This window comes from Ranitomeya variabilis, chromosome 2 (genome assembly GCF_051348905.1).
Source record: "Ranitomeya variabilis isolate aRanVar5 chromosome 2, aRanVar5.hap1, whole genome shotgun sequence".
NCBI classification, from domain to species: Eukaryota; Metazoa; Chordata; class Amphibia; order Anura; family Dendrobatidae; genus Ranitomeya; species Ranitomeya variabilis.
The window spans coordinates 842657410-842681524 of NC_135233.1; the positions used below are offsets into that span (position 1 = coordinate 842657410).

General features: G+C 46.9%; 1 protein-coding gene across 5 annotated transcripts in view; it reads left to right on the top strand.

Moving 5' to 3' along the window:
- The first annotated feature begins 1029 nt into the window (after window positions 1-1029).
- The window catches only part of LRCH3 (leucine rich repeats and calponin homology domain containing 3), a 116162-nt gene continuing 93076 nt past the window's right edge, over window positions 1030-24115 (top strand). For 2 of the 5 annotated variants that reach the window (XM_077290160.1, XM_077290161.1), the window contains exon 1: window positions 1136-1448. In XM_077290160.1, coding sequence (XP_077146275.1) covers window positions 1208-1448 — 241 coding nt within the window. In that variant the 5' untranslated portion in view covers window positions 1136-1207. Of the gene's footprint in view, window positions 1449-24115 lie in introns of all 5 variants that reach the window. The other 3 variants (XM_077290163.1, XM_077290162.1, XM_077290159.1) reach the window with 3 other exon arrangements.

Consider the following 24115-nt stretch of genomic DNA (forward strand, 5'->3'; position numbering starts at 1 on the left):
TCCAGTGCCCCCCGGCACACCACACACACTCCAGTGCCCTCTGGCACACCACACACACTCCAGTGCCCTCTGGCACACCACACACACTCCAGTGCCCCCCGGCACACCACACACACTCCAGTGCCCTCTGGCACACCACACACGTCAGTGCCCCCCGGCACACCACACACTCCAGTGCCCCCCGGCACACCACACACACTCCAGTGCCCCCCGGCACACCACACACACTACAGTGCCCTCTGGCACACCACACACACTCCAGTGCCCCCCGGCACACCACACACACTCCAGTGCCCTCTGGCACACCACACACGTCAGTGCCCCCCGGCACACCACACACTCCAGTGCCCCCCGGCACACCACACACACTCCAGTGCCCCCCGGCACACCACACACACTCCAGTGCCCCCCGGCACACCACACACACTCCAGTGCCCCCTGGCACACCACACACACTCCGGTGCCCTCTGGCACACCACACACGTCAGTGCCCCCCGGCACACCACACACTCCAGTGCCCTCTGGCACACCACACACTCCAGTGCCCCCCGGCACACCACACACTCCAGTGCCCCCCGGCACACCACACACACTCCAGTGCCCCCTGGCACAATACACACACTCCAGTGCCCTCTGGCACACCACACACACTCCAGTGCCCTCTGGCACACCACACACGTCAGTGCCCCCCGGCACACCACACACTCCAGTGCCCCCCGGCACACCACACACGTCAGTGCCCCCCCGGCACACCACACACTCCAGTGCCCCCTGGCACACCATACACTCCAGTGCCCCCTGGCACAACACACCCTCCAGTGCCCCCTGGCACAACACACACTCCAGTGCCCCCTGGCCTGGCACAACACACCCTCCAGTGCCCTCTGGCCAACACACACTCCAGTGCCCCCTGGCACACCACACAGGACAGTGCCCCCCGGCACACCACACACGGCAGACCCTTCCTGGGATTCCACCAGACTTCACGTTCTGTAGTTCACTTAATGAAGTTCGATAAAGCTTACAACCCGACATCAAAGAACGACACATGCGCACTTGCGCAGTAGACACATCCGGCAGGCTGTTACGCCTGCGCGGTAGACCATCTGTGCTGGCTTAACGGGCATGCGCGTTACGGCCTGTCCCTGCCCCTGGCTCGCGTTTCCCGTCAGCTTGGTTGCGCAGGCTCACTGAGGAGTCGGGGGTGATGGCGGCCGCGGTGTTGGCCGAAGGCTCGGTGGTTCCCAGTTATACTGGTATTATCCATAATGGTCACGGAGTGCCCTCTGCTTCCGGCACTGGTGTGGGACCTGCAGCTTGGAACCGTTCACTAGAAAGGGCTCTGGAGGAAGCTGCGGTCACCGGGTCTCTGAATCTGAGCGGCAGGAAATTGAGAGAGTTTCCGCGGAGCGCAGCGCGACAGGATCTCAGTGACACAACACAAGCTGGTGAGCGGAGAGCGGGCGGGTGTGGGGGCAGCACGGCACCGGCCGTATGGCGAGGCGGCTCGGTGACAGGTTATGTGCATAGTGTGGTGACAGCGGTATGTCCATGTACACAGTGTGGTGACAGCGGTATGTCCATGTACACAGTGTGCTGCCAGGATCCGAGCTCACACCTGGTGACAGCGGCATGTCCATGTACACAGTGTGCTGCCAGGATCCGACCATACACCTGGTGACAGCGGCATGTCCATGTACACAGTGTGCTGCCAGGATGAGTCCTCACACCTGGTGACAGCGTTATGTCCATGTACACAGTGTGCTGCCAGGATCCGAGCTCACACCTGGTGACAGCGGTATGTCCATGTACACAGTGTGCTGCCAGGATCCGAGCTCACACCTGGTGACAGCGGCATGTCCATGTACACAGTGTGCTGCCAGGATGAGTCCTCACACCTGGTGACAGCGGTATGTCCATGTACACAGTGTGCTGCCAGGATGAGTCCTCACACCTGGTGACAGCGTTATGTCCATGTACACAGTGTGCTGCCAGGATCCGAGCTCACACCTGGTGACAGCGGTATGTCCATGTACACAGTGTGCTGCCAGGATCCGAGCTCACACCTGGTGACAGCGGTATGTCCATGTACACAGTGTGCTGCCAGGATGAGTCCTCACACCTGGTGACAGCAGTATGTCCATGTACACAGTGTGCTGCCAGGATGAGTCCTCACACCTGGTGACGGCGGCATGTCCATGTACACAGTGTGCTGCCAGGATCAGAGCTCACACCTGGTGACAGCGGTATGTCCATGTACACAGTGTGCTGCCAATATCCGAGCTCCCACCTGGTGACAGCGGTATGTCCATGTACACAGTGTGCTGCCAGGATCCGAGCTCACATCTGGTGACAGCGGCATGTCCATGTACACAGTGTGCTGCCAAGATGAGTCCTCACACCTGGTGACGGCGGTATGTCCATGTACACAGTGTGCTGGCAGGATCCGAGCTCACACCTGGTGACAGCAGTATGTCCATGTACACAGTGTGCTGGCAGGATGAGTCCTCACCTGGTGACAGCAGTATGTTCATGTACACAGTGTGCTGCCAGGATCCGAGCTCATACCTGGTGACAGTGGTATGTCCATGTACACAGTGTGCTGCCAGGATCCGAGCTCACATCTGGTGACAGCAGTATGTCCATGTACACAGTGTGCTGCCAGGATCCGAGCTCACACCTGGTGACAGCAGTATGTCCATGTACACAGTGTGCTGCCAGGATCCGAGCTCACATCTGGTGACAGCGGTATGTCCATGTACACAGTGTGCTGGCAGGATCCGAGCTCACACCTGGTGACAGCAGTATGTCCATGTACACAGTGTGCTGCCAGGATGAGTCCTCACACCTGGTGACAGCGGTATGTCTATGTACACAGCGTGCTGCCAGGATCCGAGCTCACATCTGGTGACAGCGGTATGTCCATGTACACAGTGTGCTGGCAGGATCCAAGCTCACACCTGGTGACAGCAGTATGTCCATGTACACAGTGTGCTGCCAGGATCCGAGCTCACATCTGGTGACAGCAGTATGTCCATGTACACAGTGTGCTGCCAGGATGAGTCCTCACACCTGGTGACAGCGGTATGTCTATGTACACAGCGTGCTGCCAGGATCCGAGCTCACATCTGGTGACAGCAGTATGTCCATGTACACAGTGTGCTGGCAGGATCCGAGCTCACACCTGGTGACAGCAGTATGTCCATGTACACAGTGTGCTGCCAGGATGAGTCCTCACACCTGGTGACAGCGGTATGTCCATGTACACAGCGTGCTGCCAGGATCCGAGCTCACATCTGGTGACAGTGGTATGTCCATGTACACAGTGTGCTGCCAGGATGAGTCCTCACACCTGGTGACAGCAGTATGTTCATGTACACAGTGTGCTGCCAGGATCCGAGCTCATACCTGGTGACAGCAGTATGTCCATGTACACAGTGTGCTGCCAGGATGAGTCCTCACACCTGGTGACAGCGGTATGTCCATGTACACAGCGTGCTGCCAGGATCCGAGCTCACATCTGGTGACAGCAGTATGTCCATGTACACAGTGTGCTGGCAGGATCCGAGCTCACACCTGGTGACAGCGGTATGTCCATGTACACAGTGTGCTGCCAGGATCCGAGCTCACACCTGGTGACAGCGGTATGTCCATGTACACAGTGTGCTGCCAGGATCCGAGCTCATACCTGGTGACAGCGGTATGTCCATGTACACAGTGTGCTGTCAGGATCCGACCATACACCTGGTGACGGCGGTATGTCCATGTACACAGTGTGCTGTCAGGATCCGACCATACACCTGGTGACAGCGGTATGTCCATGTACACAGCGTGCTGCCAGGATCCGAGCTCACACCTGGTGACAGTGGTATGTCCATGTACACAGTGTGCTGAAAGGATCCGACCATACACCTGGTGACAGCGATATGTCCATGTACACAGTGTGCTGCCAGGATCCGAGCTCACACCTGGTGACAGTGGTATGTCCATGTACACAGTGTGCTGAAAGGATCCGACCATACACCTGGTGATGGCGGTATGTCCATGTACACAGTGTGCTGTCAGGATCCGACCATACACCTGGTGACGGCGGTATGTCCATGTACACAGTGTGCTGTCAGGATCCGACCATACACCTGGTGACAGCGGTATGTCCATGTACACAGCGTGCTGCCAGGATCCGAGCTCACACCTGGTGACAGTGGTATGTCCATGTACACAGTGTGCTGAAAGGATCCGACCATACACCTGGTGACAGCGATATGTCCATGTACACAGTGTGCTGCCAGGATCCGACCATACACCTGGTGACAGCGATATGTCCATGTACACAGTGTGCTGTCAGGATCCGAGCTCACACCTGGTGACAGTGGTATGTCCATGTACACAGTGTGCTGAAAGGATCCGACCATACACCTGGTGACAGCGATATGTCCATGTACACAGTGTGCTGCCAGGATCCGAGCTCACACCTGGTGACAGTGGTATGTCCATGTACACAGTGTGCTGAAAGGATCCGACCATACACCTGGTGATGGCGGTATGTCCATGTACACAGTGTGCTGTCAGGATCCGACCATACACCTGGTGACGGCGGTATGTCCATGTACACAGTGTGCTGTCAGGATCCGACCATACACCTGGTGACAGCGGTATGTCCATGTACACAGCGTGCTGCCAGGATCCGAGCTCACACCTGGTGACAGTGGTATGTCCATGTACACAGTGTGCTGAAAGGATCCGACCATACACCTGGTGACAGCGATATGTCCATGTACACAGTGTGCTGCCAGGATCCGACCATACACCTGGTGACAGCGATATGTCCATGTACACAGTGTGCTGCCAGGATCCGAGCTCACACCTGGTGACAGCGATATGTCCATGTACACAGTGTGCTGCCAGGATCCGAGCTCACACCTGGTGACAGTGGTATGTCCATGTACACAGTGTGCTGCCAGGATCCGAGCTCACACCTGGTGACAGTGGTATGTCCATGTACACAGTGTGCTGAAAGGATCCGACCATACACCTGGTGATGGCGGTATGTCCATGTACACAGTGTGCTGTCAGGATCCGACCATACACCTAGTGACAGCGGTATGTCCATGTAAACAGTATGCTGCCAGGATCCGACCATACACCCTGGTGACGGCGGTATGTCCATGTACACAGTGTGCTGCCAGGATCCGAGTTCACACCTGGTGACAGTGGTATGTCCATGTACACAGTGTGCTGAAAGGATCCGACCATACACCTGGTGATGGCGGTATGTCCATGTACACAGTGTGCTGTCAGGATCCGACCATACACCTAGTGACAGCGGTATGTCCATGTAAACAGTATGCTGCCAGGATCCGACCATACACCTGGTGATGGCGGTATGTCCATGTACACAGTGTGCTGCCAGGATCCGACCATACACCCTGGTGACAGCAGTATTTCCATGTAAACAGTGTGCTGCCAGGATCCGACCATACACCTGGTGACGGCGGTATGTCCATGTACACAGTATGCTGCCAGGATCCGACCATACACCTGGTGAGAGCGGTATGTCCATGTACACAGTGTGCTGCCAGGATCCGACCATACACCTGGTGACAGTGGTATTTCCATGTACACAGTGTGCTGCCAGGATCCGACCATACACCTAGTGACAGCGGTATGTCCATGTACACAGTGTGCTGCCAGGATCCGACCATACACCTGGTGACAGTGGTATTTCCATGTACACAGTGTGCTGCCAGGATCCGACCATACACCCTGGTGACAGCAGTGGCTGTAGGTGTGTAGTAGCCTGCCATAGATACGTGGACATGGCCATCTCTAGAGACGTGCTGTGAGCGTGTACTGGCGGATAGTCGCTGAGTCTGGCCGCCTGTCTAGCGCATCAGTATAGGACCTGATCCCTGATTGGTGCCTGTTCTTTTCTGCTCTTGTCTCCTTTGTGTTGCTGCACCATACTTGCTATTGTTAGGAAACCGTTTCTCTGTACCTAGATGTAGTGCAGTAAATGGTGGCCTTTAATGGGGTTGAATCTTCTGGCAGTTCCTACCCAGATGTGACTCAGAATGACAGGGCTGTGTCCTGAATGCTCACTAATGTACGAGGAATACCAGGCCCCAGCCAGGTGGCACCGTACTACTAATTACTGAATACATTGGGTTAAATGACGGCATTAGGAAAAGACATTTACAAACATGACCATGATCTGACCTCTGTTGGGCCGCCCTTCTGATCGGGACCGCAGTGTTCTGTACTTCAGGGTTCTTTTTTCATCTCCCTACAATCTTATTACTTGTTTAGTTGAATTTTGTTGTTCATTTAAACCAGATTCCTTCCAAGTGTTTATGAGCAGAGAGATTATCTGCAAATAGGTGTATGGGGAGCTGAGAGCACTCGGTAGACGAAGGTAATTAATTGCTGTCAGCTCTTATGTTAATGGATAAACTAAAGAGGTTGTCCACTGTTCGGCTCTTTTTTAAATTTATTATTTAAATGCATCTAATTGGGGCTAATCCTTTTTTTTTCTCAATTGGATTTTATTAGGAAATTTAGCTTTTTATAGCCTCATCTGTGACTGGCTGCAGAATGAGTTAGCGCTCATGGAAAATAGAAGTATATGAAGCTGTCACGCTCCAGTCAGGAGACCCGCTGCCAGTCCGGGTTTTAGCTGTCTATGATTGGACCAGTTTGGACAGATGTCTGCATGAGCCGTTATCTGAGAACCTGTCAGTCAGCCATCTATGACAAAATATCAGAGATCTTTTTCTGAGCTCCCCTCATCTGATTTATGACCACTTCATATTTAAATATGCCTGGAAACAAAAAATCTGTAAAAACACAACTGTGCAAAAATTTTAATAAAACACTTTTTTATTTATTTTTTAGCAGCAATGCATTTAAGAAAAATAAATTGTTCCTTATGGTGGACAATACCTTTTAAAAGGTTATTCCGATCTTCATATTTGGGTATTGTCAAATAATGCTTGTAAAAAGGTGCATTTGTGCAATTTACAGTTTACTAAAATTGTCGCTGTTCTTTTGTATACATCTCGTTGCCTAGGAGACTGACCACCACTGCTGAATCAGTCTGTCCCTGCCGAGCAGTGATTGACAGCATATATAGTAGGGAGTGGCAAAAGCGCACATCCCCAGTGAAGAAATACCGCAGTGGTCTGAATGAAACATGACTGCAGTAGTGCAGTCATTGTGTGATTCATGCTGCCTGTGGTTTAGGCAGCATAAATCAGCTGAAAGGTTCCTGTTAATGTTCATATAGCTTAAATGGGTGACTGACACCTCAAATGTATTTTCTAAACATATCATTACACCCTAACCACTTTTGTAATTTGCTTTATTATACAACACTTTTCCCTATCTAACTAATCCGTAAATGTGTTTGTTTTTTGTTATGGAACTTCCTGTGACATTTTGTTTGAGAGTTGTCTTAAACGTGATATCACAGGAAGCTGGGTCTGCACTCACTCCCCGCAGTGGCCTTTGCTCCTCCTGGAACAAGACATAATCAGGGGGCTGCACTAAAGTTACTTACTAGCTTTTTGCATCGCTGCCCTCTGTAGACATCCAGGATTTTGGATCTTGAGTGATGGTTGCTGTGGGAAAGGTGAGTGCTGCATCGGCACTAGTCTTCTATCTACTCCACCGCCATAACTTCCAAATGAAAGAAGACATCGTCAGGAGGTGGAGATAGAAGTGAATGACACCAGCGCCGCCCAACAGCTTCTGTCAACTCCCTCCGACTAATCATTTATCAGGGGAGGCGCTGGTTTGACTAGCTGCTTTTATCTCCGCCCTCTGATGGTGATTCGTTTGAGGTCTGTACTAGAAGCTGTGGGGCTGCACTGATGTCACTCACTTCTATCTCCACCCCCTGACGGCGGCGTCTTTCAGTTAGAAGCTATGCCAGCAGCAGAGATAGAAGCAGAGTGCTGGCACTGCACTCGCATCTCCCACAGCTTCCAGCATCTAGGATGTCTTAGAAGGGAGAAACTAGCGAGTAACTGCAGTGCGGCCCCCTGTGTCGTACTGTTCCAGGAGGAGCGATGGATGCTGCGGGGAGTGAGTGCAGCCCCAGCCTCCTGTGACATCATGTTTGAGACACCGTGCAGTAAAAACATTAAAGGATTAGCTAGATTGTGAGAAGTAGATATTTAGAAAATACATTGTAGGTTGTGGACCACCCCTTTAAGTGTCCCATGTTAATTGGTCTTTGCTGGCTTTTTTTTCTTAAAAGTATGTGAATAGATCAGATCTCAGTATTATCTGCTGAGTGCTTCATGTCCATTATTTTTTGCATTGTAGTGTTATACTGGTTTTATATATGTGGTGCAAACATATATTAAAGGGTTATTTGCAAAATCTTATTGGGGATAACTTATCATGGAGGGTTCGACTGCACCCATTGGTCATGAGATTGTGGTTCTGGTTCCCGGGAATCCGTTTTTGCAGAGCCATATATTGATTAGTGCTATGCTTGACTTCCATATTGTCTATGTGACTGCCTGAGAATCGGAGTATAGTGCTCAGCTTTTTCAAGCAGTTCCATAGACAGTTAGAGCAGAAGTTCAACTTGCCCACCTGTATTTTATTCAAGAATGGAGTCTGCAGCACCCTATCCCTGGGATCTAGAGCTCGCATGTGACCCAAATAATCAGTAAGCTGTAAGTATACCATGGATAGGGTATAACTTTCAATCTTGAGAATAGCCCTTTAAGGCTCTGTTCATACCTGGATTCTGAGTTCCATTTATCAGCTCAGTTTTAGGAACAAAGAAACGGGATGCATATGGAAAACAGACCTGCTACAAGAATGCAAACTGCCAGCAAGCAGAAGGGCCCTACTGACTATCATGGGGTCGGTCTGCTTTCAGTTCGGGGCCGCTTGCATCTGTTTAGTCATGGATCTATTTTCCACATAAATTCTACTTCTGTGTTCCTGAAACTGAACTCCAAACCCTTGTGTGGATGGAGCCCAGCATTGCATTAATCAGCCTATTGTAACACAAGCGTTAAATATATTGTTACTTCCTTCCATGGGAGCCTGGCCGCTTTACTTTGTGAATCGGCCAGACTGGTGTACAGATGTGCAGCTGTCGTCCGGTGCCAGCTACGCTCTGGAAGTACGGCCTGGCAGCGCTCCAGGACAGTTTGCACTTTGTTTTGGCATGTGAGTGTTCGAGGGAAAGAAAAAATAGTTTTGAGCATAATGACATCCTTCCACCTGCCTCCCAGGCGTTGCTCATTCATGAAGATTGCATCCTTTTTGTCATAGAAATGTACAACACGAAACGTTGTCACTTCCGTTTCCAGACAAACCGTTTGCTCTGGTCTGCGGTCACTGTCCAGATCCCACATAATTGTACATTACAGCATTTGTTGATGTTGTGCAGGTAAAGCCTGTGTACTGCTATTCAGATTGGCCAGTAGACTAAGCCCGCGAGACAGGGCCGTATCCCCCTGTAGCGGTCTGTCAGTGTTATTTTCTTCTCTAATTTATGTTTCGTGTGTAAACCCTTTTTACATATTTAGCACCATGGAATCGGTGGAGCTCTAGAAATAAATATCACAAGTCCTGTAATTTTTTTTTTTTTTTTTTTTATAAGCTTCTTTTTTTTTTGTTCCAGCTCTTATATTTATCTCCTAGATCTGACTTTTGATATTTAATTGCCTGTGTCTAAAGGCATATTACTGTGAGCTTTTTTTTTGGTGGGGGTTATTATTTTGGTCAGTACTTGTTTAGCAGATAATTAAAGGGTTAGTGGCTATAAGAAAAAAAAAAGTCACTATTCAATGATTTTCCTTTGGAGATTTTCTTTTGCAATGGATGTGTTGCTTGTTTTGTGTAGTGTGTGCAGGAGAACATTATATAAAATATAGAATTGTGATTAAAGAGAGAATTCCCTGACATATAGGGGACAGACGGACTTTTAGGGCAGTCTTTTGTCGGATTAATGTATCTCAAGGCCTTAATCCCCTCTTATGGTGGTGATGAGATCCTGGCCTATGGTTTGTGTAAAGCACTGTGGAATTATTTACACTGTTAGTGAGCAAAATAAATGTGTGTAGAGGTAGCCAGGCCACAAAGTGGAGGCCAAACAAACTTTGGGCCAAGTCTGTCATCAGCAGAGGTTTTTACTGAAGAGCCCATTAGTATGTGCTGCTAGATGTATGTATGAGGCATTGGGTTAAGGGGCATCCTAATGTTGCTGTCCAGACTATTTCATCCTTTGTTTTTTTGTCATACAACAAAAAGAAAATACAAGTGTATAGCAGATGTCAGGTATGAGTCTTTCACATACGATACTTGTTTTCCATGGCGGTGGTTTTCCAAAATAGTAGAATCATAGAACCATAGAATGGTAGAGTTGGAAGGGACCTCCTGGGTCATCTGTTCCAACCCCCTGCTCAAAGCAGGATTCACGAAATCATCCCAGACAGGTTTCTGTCCAGCCTCTGTTGGAAGACTTCCATTGAAGGAGAACTCACCACCTCTCGTAGCAGAGTGTTCCACTCATTGATCAGCCTCACTGTCAAAAAGTTGTTTTCTAATATCTAATCTGTGTCTCCTCCCATTCAGTTTCATCCCATTGTTCTAGTCTTTCCTTGTGCAAATGAGAATAAAGACGATCCTTCTACAATGTGACAGCCCTTAAGATATTTGTAGACAGCTATTAAGTCTCCTCTCAGTCTTCTTCTTTGCAAGCTAAACATTCCCAAATCCTGTAACCGTTCCTCATAGGACATGGTTTGCAGATCGGTCACCATTCTGGTCGCTCTTCTCTGAACTTGCTCCAGTTTGTTGATGTCTTTTTTTTTAAATGTAATTCAGATCCACTCCTTACTTTGGCAAAATACAGGAAAAACAAACGAACGCGGAACTGAACCAAAAAACTATACCTGTGAAAGCAACTCCGTGTATGACCGGATAAACCACATGAAACAACTCGGGCTTTGTCTGAGTTCTGTGTTTTGTTTTTTATCCATGCACTGCCATGTTAGAGACTCTAGCACAAGTGGCGAATAAGCAGCCATGTTCCCGATATTACATGTGGCTGAAGATGGCCGCCTGGAAGGATGTCTACACATTTAAAGTATGTTAACATGTAGCACTTATTTTTTCCTATGTACTTTCTGTTGGAGCCTTACAGTAAAAAATATTTGTCATTTACCCCAGAAAACACCCACCTGATTGTTTTGAAAATGCCCGTTATAACCATATCCTTCTATAAAAGTGGCCAGTTTTTGCTCTTTTTTTTTTTCTTCTTCTCCCTGGTGCTGAATATTCAGGTTTTTACTTGTTTCTTTTTGTTTTATTAAATCTGCCATACAGAGAGATGACCATTATTTTTTTGTGCCTATTATTATGGCGTTTACCGGGGGCGTGACCTGCCGAATTCTCTGGGGACGTGTTGTATTACTACTTTGTGAACGCCGCCCCCTTGGTGAAGACCTTAACATTTACACTACATAATAATCCCAAATCTCTGAAACCGTATGGTGAATTTATCCAAAAATGTAATATTCAGGGAACAGCAGGAATAAAATGAAAGCAAAACTGGCCCACCTTTGACCTGTTGACTGATCTTCTTTAACCCTTCGGGTTTAGCTTTGCTTTCTGTCCATTGCGACAGCATAGCAGAGCAGGCGATGTAGTGAGCGATGAGTTTTGTCTCTGGAGGTGATATATCGTGGTGATACAGGGGCCGCTTTCAATGAGTCGTCCCGTTTACTTTCCGTGTGACGTACTGGTGTTTGCAGCAGTTTGCTCGGTCAGATCTGCGGCTGGTTGTCCACATGCTACAAATTACTCCGGAGTTTAAATATAACATGTTATGTAACCATACACCGGCTGGCTGCATACTTCAGCGCGGCTACAGACGATTTTACTAGCTTCTATTTATATAGGTAAGGTAGAGTTCAACCACAAAGTGATGGGCTGTGACATTTTATATCTAGTGCGTAGCTGATTAAGGGGTTAAATATTTTCATCTGTATTAAATATATTGCAGTGTGATCACACACGTCATATACACGGCCTATGTTCTCAGAGCCCAGAAGCTTCTTGGGGATATGACCGTGGGCATAAGATGGTTGTTGTCTGATCATTTAGCTGGCGGCCATATATGACTTCAGCCAAACGTGGGGAAGGAGATGAGTGCATTGTGTGCGGGGATCCGCCAGTAAATATCTAATGCCAAAGCTAAAACCGCAACAAGGAAAAATCCACAGCACCAGCACAAGCTCCAGCCACAGATCTATTTCTTAGACATTTCATAGTGTGATTGAGATTTCATCATAGTGGAGACCTTTTTCTAGTTTTATATTAGGAATGAATATTCCACTAATGAAAAAGGGTTAATAGGAAATGAATCAGTTCCTTGACTATGTCACTGATTAAAAGATGGAAGAAAAAACTGAAAATGTTGACTGCATACTTCAAGAGGTAAACCATAAGCACCGTCCTGTGCCGGGCATAGGGGCGGAAGCCAGTCGTCAGGATAGGGGATGGAGCATGTACAAGCAGAGCGGACTCAATGTTTGTTCAGAAGCTGTGACTAGGCGGTGCCATACTTTTATTGTCCTCACTCCCCACAAGTGATGCCAGTAAGATATGAGAAAAAGCTGCCATCGCTGCAGTATGGTCTCATATGGCAGCACAAAAGGGTTCCTACTTCTTTGTATTACATAACCATAGGGACTTTACGAGCCACTTGTAGAGTGTGTGCAGATGTACCCGCTGGCTTTTTCAAGCACAATACTCTTCAGGAAAATGCCAGTGGTGTTTTGTTCTGAAGCATCATTTTTGGCTTCTCCGTGTCATTTTTGCAGCAACTTTGCCTCCTGCATTTTTTTTTTTATTGCATACATAAAATAGCAAGGGCTCCTAAGCAGAAAGAACCTGAAGGAAGGTCAGGTCACTTGTGTTAACGGTAAAGGAGAAGAGCAGGTTTTTTTGTTTGGATCCACTAAAAGATATTGAATGCCAAAGCAAAAACGTCGACAAATTAAAATCGCGGAAATAGAGCATGCTGGAACCCCCTAATCTGCAGGAATTTATCGTTCTTCAGATCTGTGGTGGGTTTTACATATTCTTTCTTTGAAGGGAAATTGGTGGCAAATCCACTGAGAAAATCTGCATCTAGATAAGTACAGATTTTGTATGTGAAGCCAACATACATGGGAGCGATTAAAGTAAGCTCAGAGGCTGAGCATATGCCATGGCAAGTAGATTGTCTATCACCGCATGTATGTTCATTCATTTTAGCCTTATTTCCATGTGTACTCGCTTGTAAAAGATGTTGTGCTCACATACCCCTAGGCTCTGCGTTAGTGGCTTCGCAAAGCGTCCTGAAGGGAACGTGTTATCTTGGAAATGCCGTGTAATCTACAGGCAGCATCTAATAAACTAGAGGAGCTGAGCAAAGCATGTTTGTTTATGGGAAAACATTCTCTCTAAATTATATTTTATACCTGAAATCACTGCTCTTTCTGAGCTTAGGAGTCAATCAGTTATTGCTTACTTTCCCTGTTATATAGAGAGAGAGCTGTAAAGTCAACAATTAGGACCACCCAGTTGACTGTTAAGCCCAAAATATGTAGGGATCTCAATGAAGCTTTTTACTGTGCCAGCATAGGTTTGGTCATATGCTACTTTATCGTCTCACCCTCGTGTTATACGCGAGTTGTAAAGTTGAATATAGCCTTTAAATTATGTGGTGGGAAAAACCTGTTTGACCTCTTTCTTATATAGCTGGATATGGCCACTGTTTCACGTTATCAGGGATGATCCACACAGATTTACTTCCTGAATAGCAAGTCTAAAATAATTTCAGCAATGTGTGGAAAGTCCACATGCCGCACTGCTACAGGTGATCTGAAACTCCCCTCTGAAGGAGGCGCAGAGCTTTGGCTTCTCCATTCTATGGTTCTGCTTGTGTGAAAAAGATCAAACCTCCATTGGAATGCCATCACTTATATGAAGATGAGATAACCCCTTTATGTAGATATGTTTTGGTTGATGTGCTCCTTTATAAGGCTAATATCAATCACTCATTTATGTAGTACAAAGGTAGATTTTCCTGTTATACTATGCAGTGGTGGCACAGGCAGAAGAGGGCCCCTGTGCAAGTACAATATATTGTCCATTTACAACCCAATATCTCATTATTATGCACAATTCCACCTACTTTGGAGTTAGCAGTGGTCTGCTTTACCTCTTGGGCTCCTATGTGCTGCACCAATGAAAGGTCTACCCCTGATACTATGGGTTTATTTTTTACACAGTAGGCACCCTTCACACGCTCGCTTTAAAAAAAAAAAAAAAAAAAAGTGCGATATCGTGTGGTTTTCTGTTAACCGTCCATGTGTGCCATAGGAATGTGCCGATCGCGTGACACGTACCGGAATAAAATGCAGAATAGAAATTACAAATTTTTAGGTGTTAAAGATGTGCAAAAATAGAGCTAGATATGGGGGTAGATAGATAATAGATATCTGTGATATCCTTGTTTGTGTAGCCTTCTGTACATATATGATCCTAATAAATGAAAAAAAATGACATGGAGTCCCCCACCATTTTTGGTAACCAGCAAAGGTAAAGCAGAGAGCTATTATCATCAGGTTGGGAAAGTCTAGTCTATTTGTTGGGCCCTTCCCAGCCCCCAGCTGCTCCAGAAGTGGCGCATCACAATATAGCCTCCTGTACTGGTGCTTCGCTATTCCCGATTGCCCTGGTATGTTGGCAGTTGAGGGAATGGTGGTTGATGTCAGCTGTCCAAAATCACAGCAGACATCAAGCCCTGGTGTTAGTAATGGAGAGGTGTCATTCAGACACCCCTAGTACTAAACAAAAGCACACAAAAATACGTTATTTAAAATAAAAAGTACCCCAACTCTTTCCCTGGATCACCAATGTATAAGAAAAAAAAATCCCACGCAGGTCCGTAGTCCAGGGAATCGGACATAGTCCACAAATGTAAATCTGAAAAATCTTCTTTTCTCTTTTAAGTTAGGCTAGGTTCACATTGCGTTAGTGGGTGGTCGCTAACGGATAGCGTTGCACGGCGAAAATGTCGCAATTAACGCCGTGCAACGGGTCCGTTAGCGCACCCATTGACAGCAATGTAAATTTCGCTTGCAGCGCATCACTAGCGCGTGCCTTTTTCGGCTCGCGCTGGCAATGTGCCGTTCTTTTGGAGCGCGCCTCAGACGCTGCTTGCAGCGTCCGCGGCGCGCCCGAGGTCCGTTCCCCGCTCTAGCAGATCGGGGATCTGCGAGAGCGGGGACGTTAGCGCGACCCCTAAACGCGGCCCCTACAAATACATTGCGTTAGCGCAATGTGCTAGCGCTAAACGGATTGCCCGAACGCAATGTGAACCTAGCCTTACTGTTCCTTATTCACCAATTTATTCTAAAAGAAAAGTTCCCACACAGGTCCAACATAGTCCAATGCTTCCCACGACGTTCCCTTAATCTGTTGTTCAAAGCCTATGGAGCCTCGTTTAGACCAGTAACCTTACTGACCTCACCACTCTTTACTCTTTTCTTTTATTACTGGGTTAGTAATGGGGATATGATTACCAATGTCCAGATAATAAAGCTGGCACTTCTGAATACATAATAAGCAAAAGCGGTCACACCTTAAAGGCAGCCAAAACGAAGAGATCCAGGCTAAAGTGAATTAAGGCTTTTATTGGAAAAATTATAAAAATGCATAAGTGCTCTAGCACCCTAACATAAGGTGGAAAGCTGAGTAGTATACATCACTCACGCTGTGCTGACTGCAGGTAGATATCATTACAACGTCTGGGTTTATATGCACTAGGATTTTCTGTATTACAGGCATGCTTAGGCAGCTAGAGGTGTACCAGACAGTATGAAGTTATAAAGTCACTACTTTGCACTTGTCATTATTGAGTGAGGTATACTACTCAGCTTTCCACCTTATGTTAGGGTGCTAGAGCACTTAGTAATGGGGATGTCTGATAGACACCTTTCTATTACTAACACAAAGGCTTGATGCCAGCTGTGTTTTTGGACAATTCACAGTTGACATCAACCCCAACTACCATTACCCCAATTGCCAACGCACCAGGGCAGTCGGGAAGAGCAGAGGCGAAACGCCAGAATTGGCGCCTCTAATGTCATGCGTCACTTCTGGAGTGACTGCGGGTTGGGAAGGGCCCAATGATCATGGACCTTCTCAGCCAGATAATATAAGACAACAGATGTTTTCTTTACCTTTGCTGGTTACCAATAAATCTGGAGGACCCGACATCAATTTCTTTTCACGTATTTATTAGATTAATCCATGTCCAGTAAGGTGCAAACGCAAGGCACTGCCATATTTTACAGACTATAGGACACACTGGACCATAATATGCATTTGGGGTGGAAAATAGGAAAAAAATGATTTTTATAAGATAGGGGTCTGTCTTATTGTCCCAATTTAAGGTATCTTACCAGGGGGCCGGCGATGGTGGAGCAGGGTCACAGGAGGAATGGTCCCTTCCTCAAGAGGTTGGCGACAGCGGAAGTGGGGCAATGGGTGGGAGGAGGGGGTATCCAGCAGTGTGATAGTGCGGGCCCAGTGTCGGCGGTGAGCAGAGCAGAATGCATCAGATATTTCCTGGCTGCCTTTTCCCTGAAGCCCACAGCCAGGGGAAAATGTCCACCTCTGGCGGGGTGTGCGCAGAGTGATATCTCGGTTGGGCCAAAATCCCAATCTGCGCACGCACTGCCTCCAGCGGCTCACGGCTTCAGGAAAACGGCTGCAGGGAAACCAGTGATGCACCCCACTCTGCTCACCACCGACATCGGGCCTGTAGCATGCCACACTTCTGCCGCCGTCTTCTTGAGGAAGGGACCCTTCGCCGCTGCCGCGCCGCACCCCCCTGTAAACCTGCATTCGGACTGTAACACGCACATCCCCCGACCCCCCCCCCCCCCCCAATTTTCCTCCCTAATTTTTTTGGGGAAAAGTGCTTCTCATAGTCTGAAAAATACGGTAATTGTATATCTCACGGATATCTATTTATCCATATATTATCTATCATCTATTCACCTCAGATCTAACAATCTCTATCTTTGCACATCTTTGATTTCTATTCTGCATTCCATTCCGGTACGTGGCGCACAGATGTGAGTTATGTCATCCATGTGCACAGTACGTGCTGCCTGAAAAATATGGAAATGTCTACGTATGGTCACATGGACACACAGTCTGTGTAAAAACAGACGTGCAAAGCCTCATAGATTATAATGTGTGTGTGAAAACGGATGCCACATGTACAAGAAACACAGACGTGTGAAGGGGCCTGAAGTAGGTGGTGCTTGTACGGAGTATCAGAAGAATCCGCATCCAGCTGTACTCTGAGGAGGCAGACAGGCGGCTTGTTTTCTGTTGATGTCATCCTTTGAACTGTGGCCACACTGTATTTAGCCTTGGCTATCTCATTGTGCTGAATACAGAACACTGCTCTTGTTGTTAGCTCTGCTACTCCAGGGGATAAGGGTTGGATCCAAGACATTTGTATAGATGAAGAGCACCGTATGTCAGATGACCACTATTGAAATGTTGTAAAATGTGCATTTTTAACACGTTTCCATCTAGTCCGAGATGGCATCCTTATCTTAACAGACATATGTGAATTCTCCCTAAGGCCGTGGTCACTTCTACTGAGGTAGGCGGTGCGTGTGGCTGTCGCTCCTCCATATTGGACCCCTGACTGCATAAGGGTATGTGCACACATCAGGATTTCTTGCAGAAATTTTCCTGACAAAATCCAGACATTTCTGCCAGAAATCCGCATGCATTTTTTTGCGCGTTTTTTACGCGTTTTTTGTGTGGGTTTTTTTGCGGATTTTATGCAGAATTTTTGCGTTTTTTTCCTGACACTCCAATTTCATGGGAAATCCGCAAAAAATCCGCAAAAATAATGAACATGTTGCTTCTTTTTCCGGAATGCGTTTTTTTTGCGGAAAAAAACGCAACATTTGCACAAAAAATGCGGAATGCATTCTAAATGATAGGATGCATAATGTATGCGTTTTTTAATGCGGTATTATAGCGTTTTTATTGGGGAAATCCGCAAAAAGCCCGCAAAAATTCCTGAAGAAATCCTGACGTGTTCACATACCCTAAAGGCCAAGGGCCAAAATAAGGCCAAAAGAATCAATTTTCATTTTACCAATGTGGTCTCATGCTGATTTCTAGTTTACCATAATACAAAAAAACCTGACCCCATTTATTCTACCATGATTGTGAATGGCCGCAAGATACTTGAGTAAAAGACGGGTATGAAATCCAATTTGTGTATAGTAGAGAATGCGTGCTCCATCTAGTAGCTTGTTAGGCGGTCTCTTTAGCAGAGGAGGTTGGCATAGCGAAGTTGATGACATTGATCAAAGTCATGTGAATGGTTGTTATGTAAGGCCTCTTTCACACTTCAGTCTTTTGGCGTCAGTCTGAAACCGCCATTTTCCTCAAATAGCGGATCCGCCATTTTTTTTTGGGCGGATCCGCTATTTTCCCATAGACCTGCATTAGCGACGGATTGTGGCGGATGGTCGTCCGTTCCATCCGCCATGCGACTGATCCGTCGAAATTTGGCGGACGTTGTCTAGACATTGACGGACATTATAACGTTTTTTGTCTGCGCCGAAATGGCGGTTCGCGACGGATCCGTCGCGTCCGCCATTCCATAGAATGGCCGCCTATGGGCGACGGATCCGTCGCGACCGTCATTTCGGCGGATCCGTCGCCCCAATCTGCTTTTTCAATTGCGCATGCTCCAAAAAGTAGATACTTTTCCCAGACAACCCCCAAGTAACTAATCCGTCAAAAAAACGGATCCGTTAGAACAGTTTTCTCAACAATTGTGACGGATCCGTCGATCCTTCACTATGTCGGAGCAGACTGACGCCAAACAACTGAAGTGTGAAAGAAGCCTCAGACGTGCGCTCCCGGAGAGCCATGTAACTTGTGCCGCTCAGGATTCCTCTGTGACTCAATCATCAGCTTCTTATTTTGTGGAGGAAACTGGAATTTCCCCTTGAGTTATTTGGTGAAGTATTTTCTCTAGCTGGAACATGTTGAAAAGGGTAAAATAGATTTTTTTTTTCTGGTATGCAGTGGTTGCAGAATTGACATCCTTGTAATGGGGCACGTTACCTCCCATTCTGGAGTGCATGCACATATACGTTTACAGGTAGTATTGAATTGGAGAACTGTGTAGGTTTATAAGTCTGTTATTTGTAGGATCCAGTTTCCTATAAACACATGAAGCAACTGTGTTTTACACCCTTTTAAACTATTGTCACTCGTATTTGAAAAAAGACGTGCCTGCAGTACTCAGCAGCCGCCACTACGCAGCTGACAGCGCTGTACTGTTCAGCTTGGCAACTGTCAACTTCCAGCCCCCAGCACTGTGAATAGCTGATTGGTGGTGCTGCCGAAGGCTATTGGACCCCCACCAATCTGATATTGATGACCTAACCTAAGCAGGATAGATCATTAGTTTAAAAGGATAAGTATCAATCTAAAAGTAAGGGAGCAAACCCATTTTAAAAGGAACCTGTCAGCAGGATTGTATACAGTAACCTACAGACAGTGTCAGGTCGGTGCCGTTATACTGATTAAAATGATACCTGGGTGATGAAATCCGTTTTGCGGTTGTTGTTGTTTAATCTTTTCTCTTATTCATTTTCGTCTGGACTATTGTAACTCTACTAATCAGTCTCCCTCCAAACTCTCCCCTCTCCAGTCTGTCTTGAATGCTGCAGCCAGGATCATATTCCTCACCAACCGTTACACCGATGCCTCTACCTTGTGCCAGTTATTGCACTGGTTACCCATCCACTACAGAATCCAGTACAAACTTATTACCCTCACCCACAAAGCACTCTATGGCTCAGCACCACCCAACATCTCCTCCCTGGTCTCAGCCTACCACCCTACCCGTGCCCTCCATTCTGCTAATGACCTGAGGTTAGCATCCTTAATAATCAGAACCACTCATTCGCGTCTCCAAGACTTTTCACGTGTCGCGCCAATTTTTTGGAATGCACTACCCAGGTTAATATGATTAATCCACAATCCACACAGTTTTAAGACTGGCCTACTGCCTCAACGCATTAACCTAACTATACCCTGGGTGGCCCAATCAAAATTTTTTACCACAACCAGGTTCCTCGCTTCATGTTCTCACATGCTTTATGCATTTAATATCCCTCTGCGTCTGTAGTGTTACATACTTAGGCTGATAACCGGTTCAGCCAACCCTCGATCCAACTGCTATGTCCAGCTATCACCCAATATCGCTGCTACCATTCGCTTCCAAACTCCTGGAGCAGCACATCCACGCTGAACTTTCCTCCCACCTCTCATCTAATCTTTGACAATCTACAATCTGGTTTCCGCCCCCATCACTCAACTGAGACAGCCCTGACCAAAATCACTAACGACCTACTTACAGCCAAAGCTAACGGACAGTACTCCGTACTCCTCCTTCTTGACCTGTCCTCTGCTTTCGACACAGTTGACCACTGCCTCCTACTACAGATCCTCTCCTCCTTTGACATCAAAGACCTCGCCCTATCCTGGATCTCCTCGTACCTTTCCAACCGCACGTTCAGCGTCTCCCACTCCCACACTACCTCCTCATCCCACCTTTCTCTGTTGGAGTCCCCCAAGGCTCTGTTCTAGGACCCCTACTATTCTCAATCTATACACTTGGCCTGGGACAACTCATAAAGTCGCATGGTTTCAAGTACCACCTTTATGCTGATGACACTCAGATCTACCTTTCTCGCCCAGACGTCACCGCTCTGCTGTCCAGAATCCCGGATTGTCTATCAGCCATATCCTCCTTCTTCTCCTCTCGCTTCCTCAAACTCAATGTGGACATATCTGAACTCATCATCTTTCCTCCATCCCATAGATCTTCCTTACCTGACCTATCTATCGCAATTAACGACATCACGCTTTCCCCCGTACCGGAAGTCCGCTGCCTCGGAGTAACCTTTGACTCTGCCCTGTCCTTCAAACTGCACATCCAAGCTCTCTCCACCTCCTGTCGGCTCCAGCTCAAAAATATCTCCAGAATCCATCCTTTCCTCAACCGTCAATTTACTAAAATGCTTGTGCATGCCCTCATCATCTCCCGCCTTGACTACTGCAACATCCTTTTCTGTAGCCTACCTGGTAACACCCTTGCACCTCTCCAGTCCATCCTTAACTCTGCTGCCCGACTACTTCATCTCTCTCCTCACTACTCCTCCTCTTCCCTCCTCTGCAAATCTCTTCACTGGCTCCCATTCCCTCAGCATATCCAGTTCAGATTAATAATACGGAACTACAAAGCCATCCATAACCTGTCACCTCCATATGTCTCTGAACTAATCTCCCGATACCTTCCCTCACGTAATCTCCGGTCCTCCCAAGGCCTCCTTCTCTCCTCCACACTTATTCGCTCCTCATCCAACCGCCTCCAAGACTTCTCCCAAATATCCCCCATTCTCTGGAATTCTTTGCCCCAACACGTCCGATTATCAACCACATTCGGATCCTTCAGACGGAACCTGAAAACCCACCTCTTCAGGAAAGCCTACAGCCTGCACTGACCCCGCGGCCTCCTCATCGCTACCGCCTCACCAACACCGGAGCTCCTGCAACTCTCGACCTACTGTCTCCTTCCCCACCATCCTGTAGAATGTAAGCCCGCAAGGGCAGGGTCCTCGCCCCTCTGTATCAGTCTGTCATTGTTAGTTTGCTTACTGTAAGTGATATCTGTAACTTGTATGTAACCCCTTCTCATGTACAGCACAATGGAATCAATGGTGTTAAATAAATAATAATAATAATTACATGAACACCCTATTCTTACACTATGGCTGGTCAGAACAATTAAAGCAATTGTTACCATCCACCTCTCGTGTCTCCCCTATTTCCTATAGATTGTAAGCTTGCGAGCAGGGCCCTCATTCCTCCTGGTATCTGTTTTGATCTATGTGATTATTGTTATGCTGTAATGTCTATTGTCTGTACAAATCCCCTCTAAAATGTAAAGTGCTGCGGAATATGTCGGCACTATAGAAATAAAATTATTATTGTTATTATTTTCAGTTTTGAGCTTATATGCTCGTGCTCCGGGGCGGCCTGTGGGGAAGGGGGGTCTTCATGTGGTGCTCTGCTTACATATTCGTCAGTGTGGCTTCTGACAGGTCACTGATCCCACACTGACCTGCCCCCTAGTTTACATAATGAATATTGTGTATATATATGTATATGTATATATATATATATATATATATATATATATATATATATATATATATATATATATATTTTTTTTTTTTTTTGTAAATCACCTTCTGCAGGCAGGCGGTGCCTGCGCTGCAGCATGATCGCATCTATAATGTGTATTTAATTATTATTTTTGATGGTATAGATGTATTAAAAAAAAGAAAATCTGTCTGAAAATGGCACCGGCTGTGCATTAACAGCTATCGGCTATCTGATTTAAAAAAAAAAAAAAATTGTCTCCTCCAAGATGTCGGCGCCTGCTCAGTAGCATCTATCGGATCGCCGATAGCTGCTACTACACAGACAGCGCCTGTTATGGATACCATCAAAGAAAAGCATTAAATACACATTATAGATTTGATCATGCTGCAGCGCCGCCACCTGCCTGCAGAAAGTGAGCTATAGATAGATGGATATCTATATACAGTGGGGCAAAAAAGTATTTGGTCAGTCAGCAATAGTGCAAGTTCCACCACTTAAAAAGATGAGAGGCGTCTGTAATTTACATCATAGGTAGACCTCAACTATGGGAGACAAACTGAGAAAAAAAAATCCAGAAAATTACATTGTCTGTTTTTTTATCATTTTATTTGCATATTATGGTGGAAAATAAGTATTTGGTCAGAAACAAAATTTCATCTCAATACTTTGTAATATATCCTTTGTTGGCAATGACAGAGGTCAAACGTTTTCTGTAAGTCTTCACAAGGTTGCCACACACTGTTGTTGGTATGTTGGCCCATTCCTCCATGCAGATCTCCTCTAGAGCAGTGATGTTTTTGGCTTTTCGCTTGGCAACACGGACTTTCAACTCCCTCCAAAGGTTTTCTATAGGGTTGAGATCTGGAGACTGGCTAGGCCACTCCAGGACCTTGAAATGCTTCTTACGAAGCCACTCCTTCGTTGCCCTGGCGGTGTGCTTTGGATCATTGTCATGTTGAAAGACCCAGCCACGTTTCATCTTCAATGCCCTTGCTGATGGAAGGAGGTTTGCACTCAAAATCTCACGATACATGGCCCCATTCATTCTTTCATGTACCCGGATCAGTTGTCCTGGCCCCTTTGCAGAGAAACAGCCCCAAAGCATGATGTTTCCACCACCATGCTTTACAGTAGGTATGGTGTTTGATGGATGCAACTCAGTATTCTTTTTCCTCCAAACACGACAAGTTGTGTTTCTACCAAACAGTTCCAGTTTGGTTTCATCAGACCATAGGACATTCTCCCAAAACTCCTCTGGATCATCCAAATGCTCTCTAGCAAACTTCAGACGGGCCCGGACATGTACTGGCTTAAGCAGTGGGACACGTCTGGCACTGCAGGATCTGAGTCCATGGTGGCGTAGTGTGTTACTTATGGTAGGCCTTGTTACATTGGTCCCAGCTCTCTGCAGTTCATTCACTAGGTCCCCCCGCGTGGTTCTGGGATTTTTGCTCACCGTTCTTGTGATCATTCTGACCCCACGGGGTGGGATTTTGCGTGGAGCCCCAGATCGAGGGAGATTGTCAGTGGTCTTGAATGTCTTCCATTTTCTAATTATTGCTCCCACTGTTGATTTCTTCACTCCAAGCTGGTTGGCTATTGCAGATTCAGTCTTCCCAGCCTGGTGCAGGGCTACAATTTTGTTTCTGGTGTCCTTTGACAGCTCTTTGGTCTTCACCATAGTGGAGTTTGGAGTCAGACTGTTTGAGGGTGTGCACAGGTGTCTTTTTATACTGATAACAAGTTTAAACAGGTGCCATTACTACAGGTAATGAGTGGAGGAAAGAGGAGACTCTTAAAGAAGAAG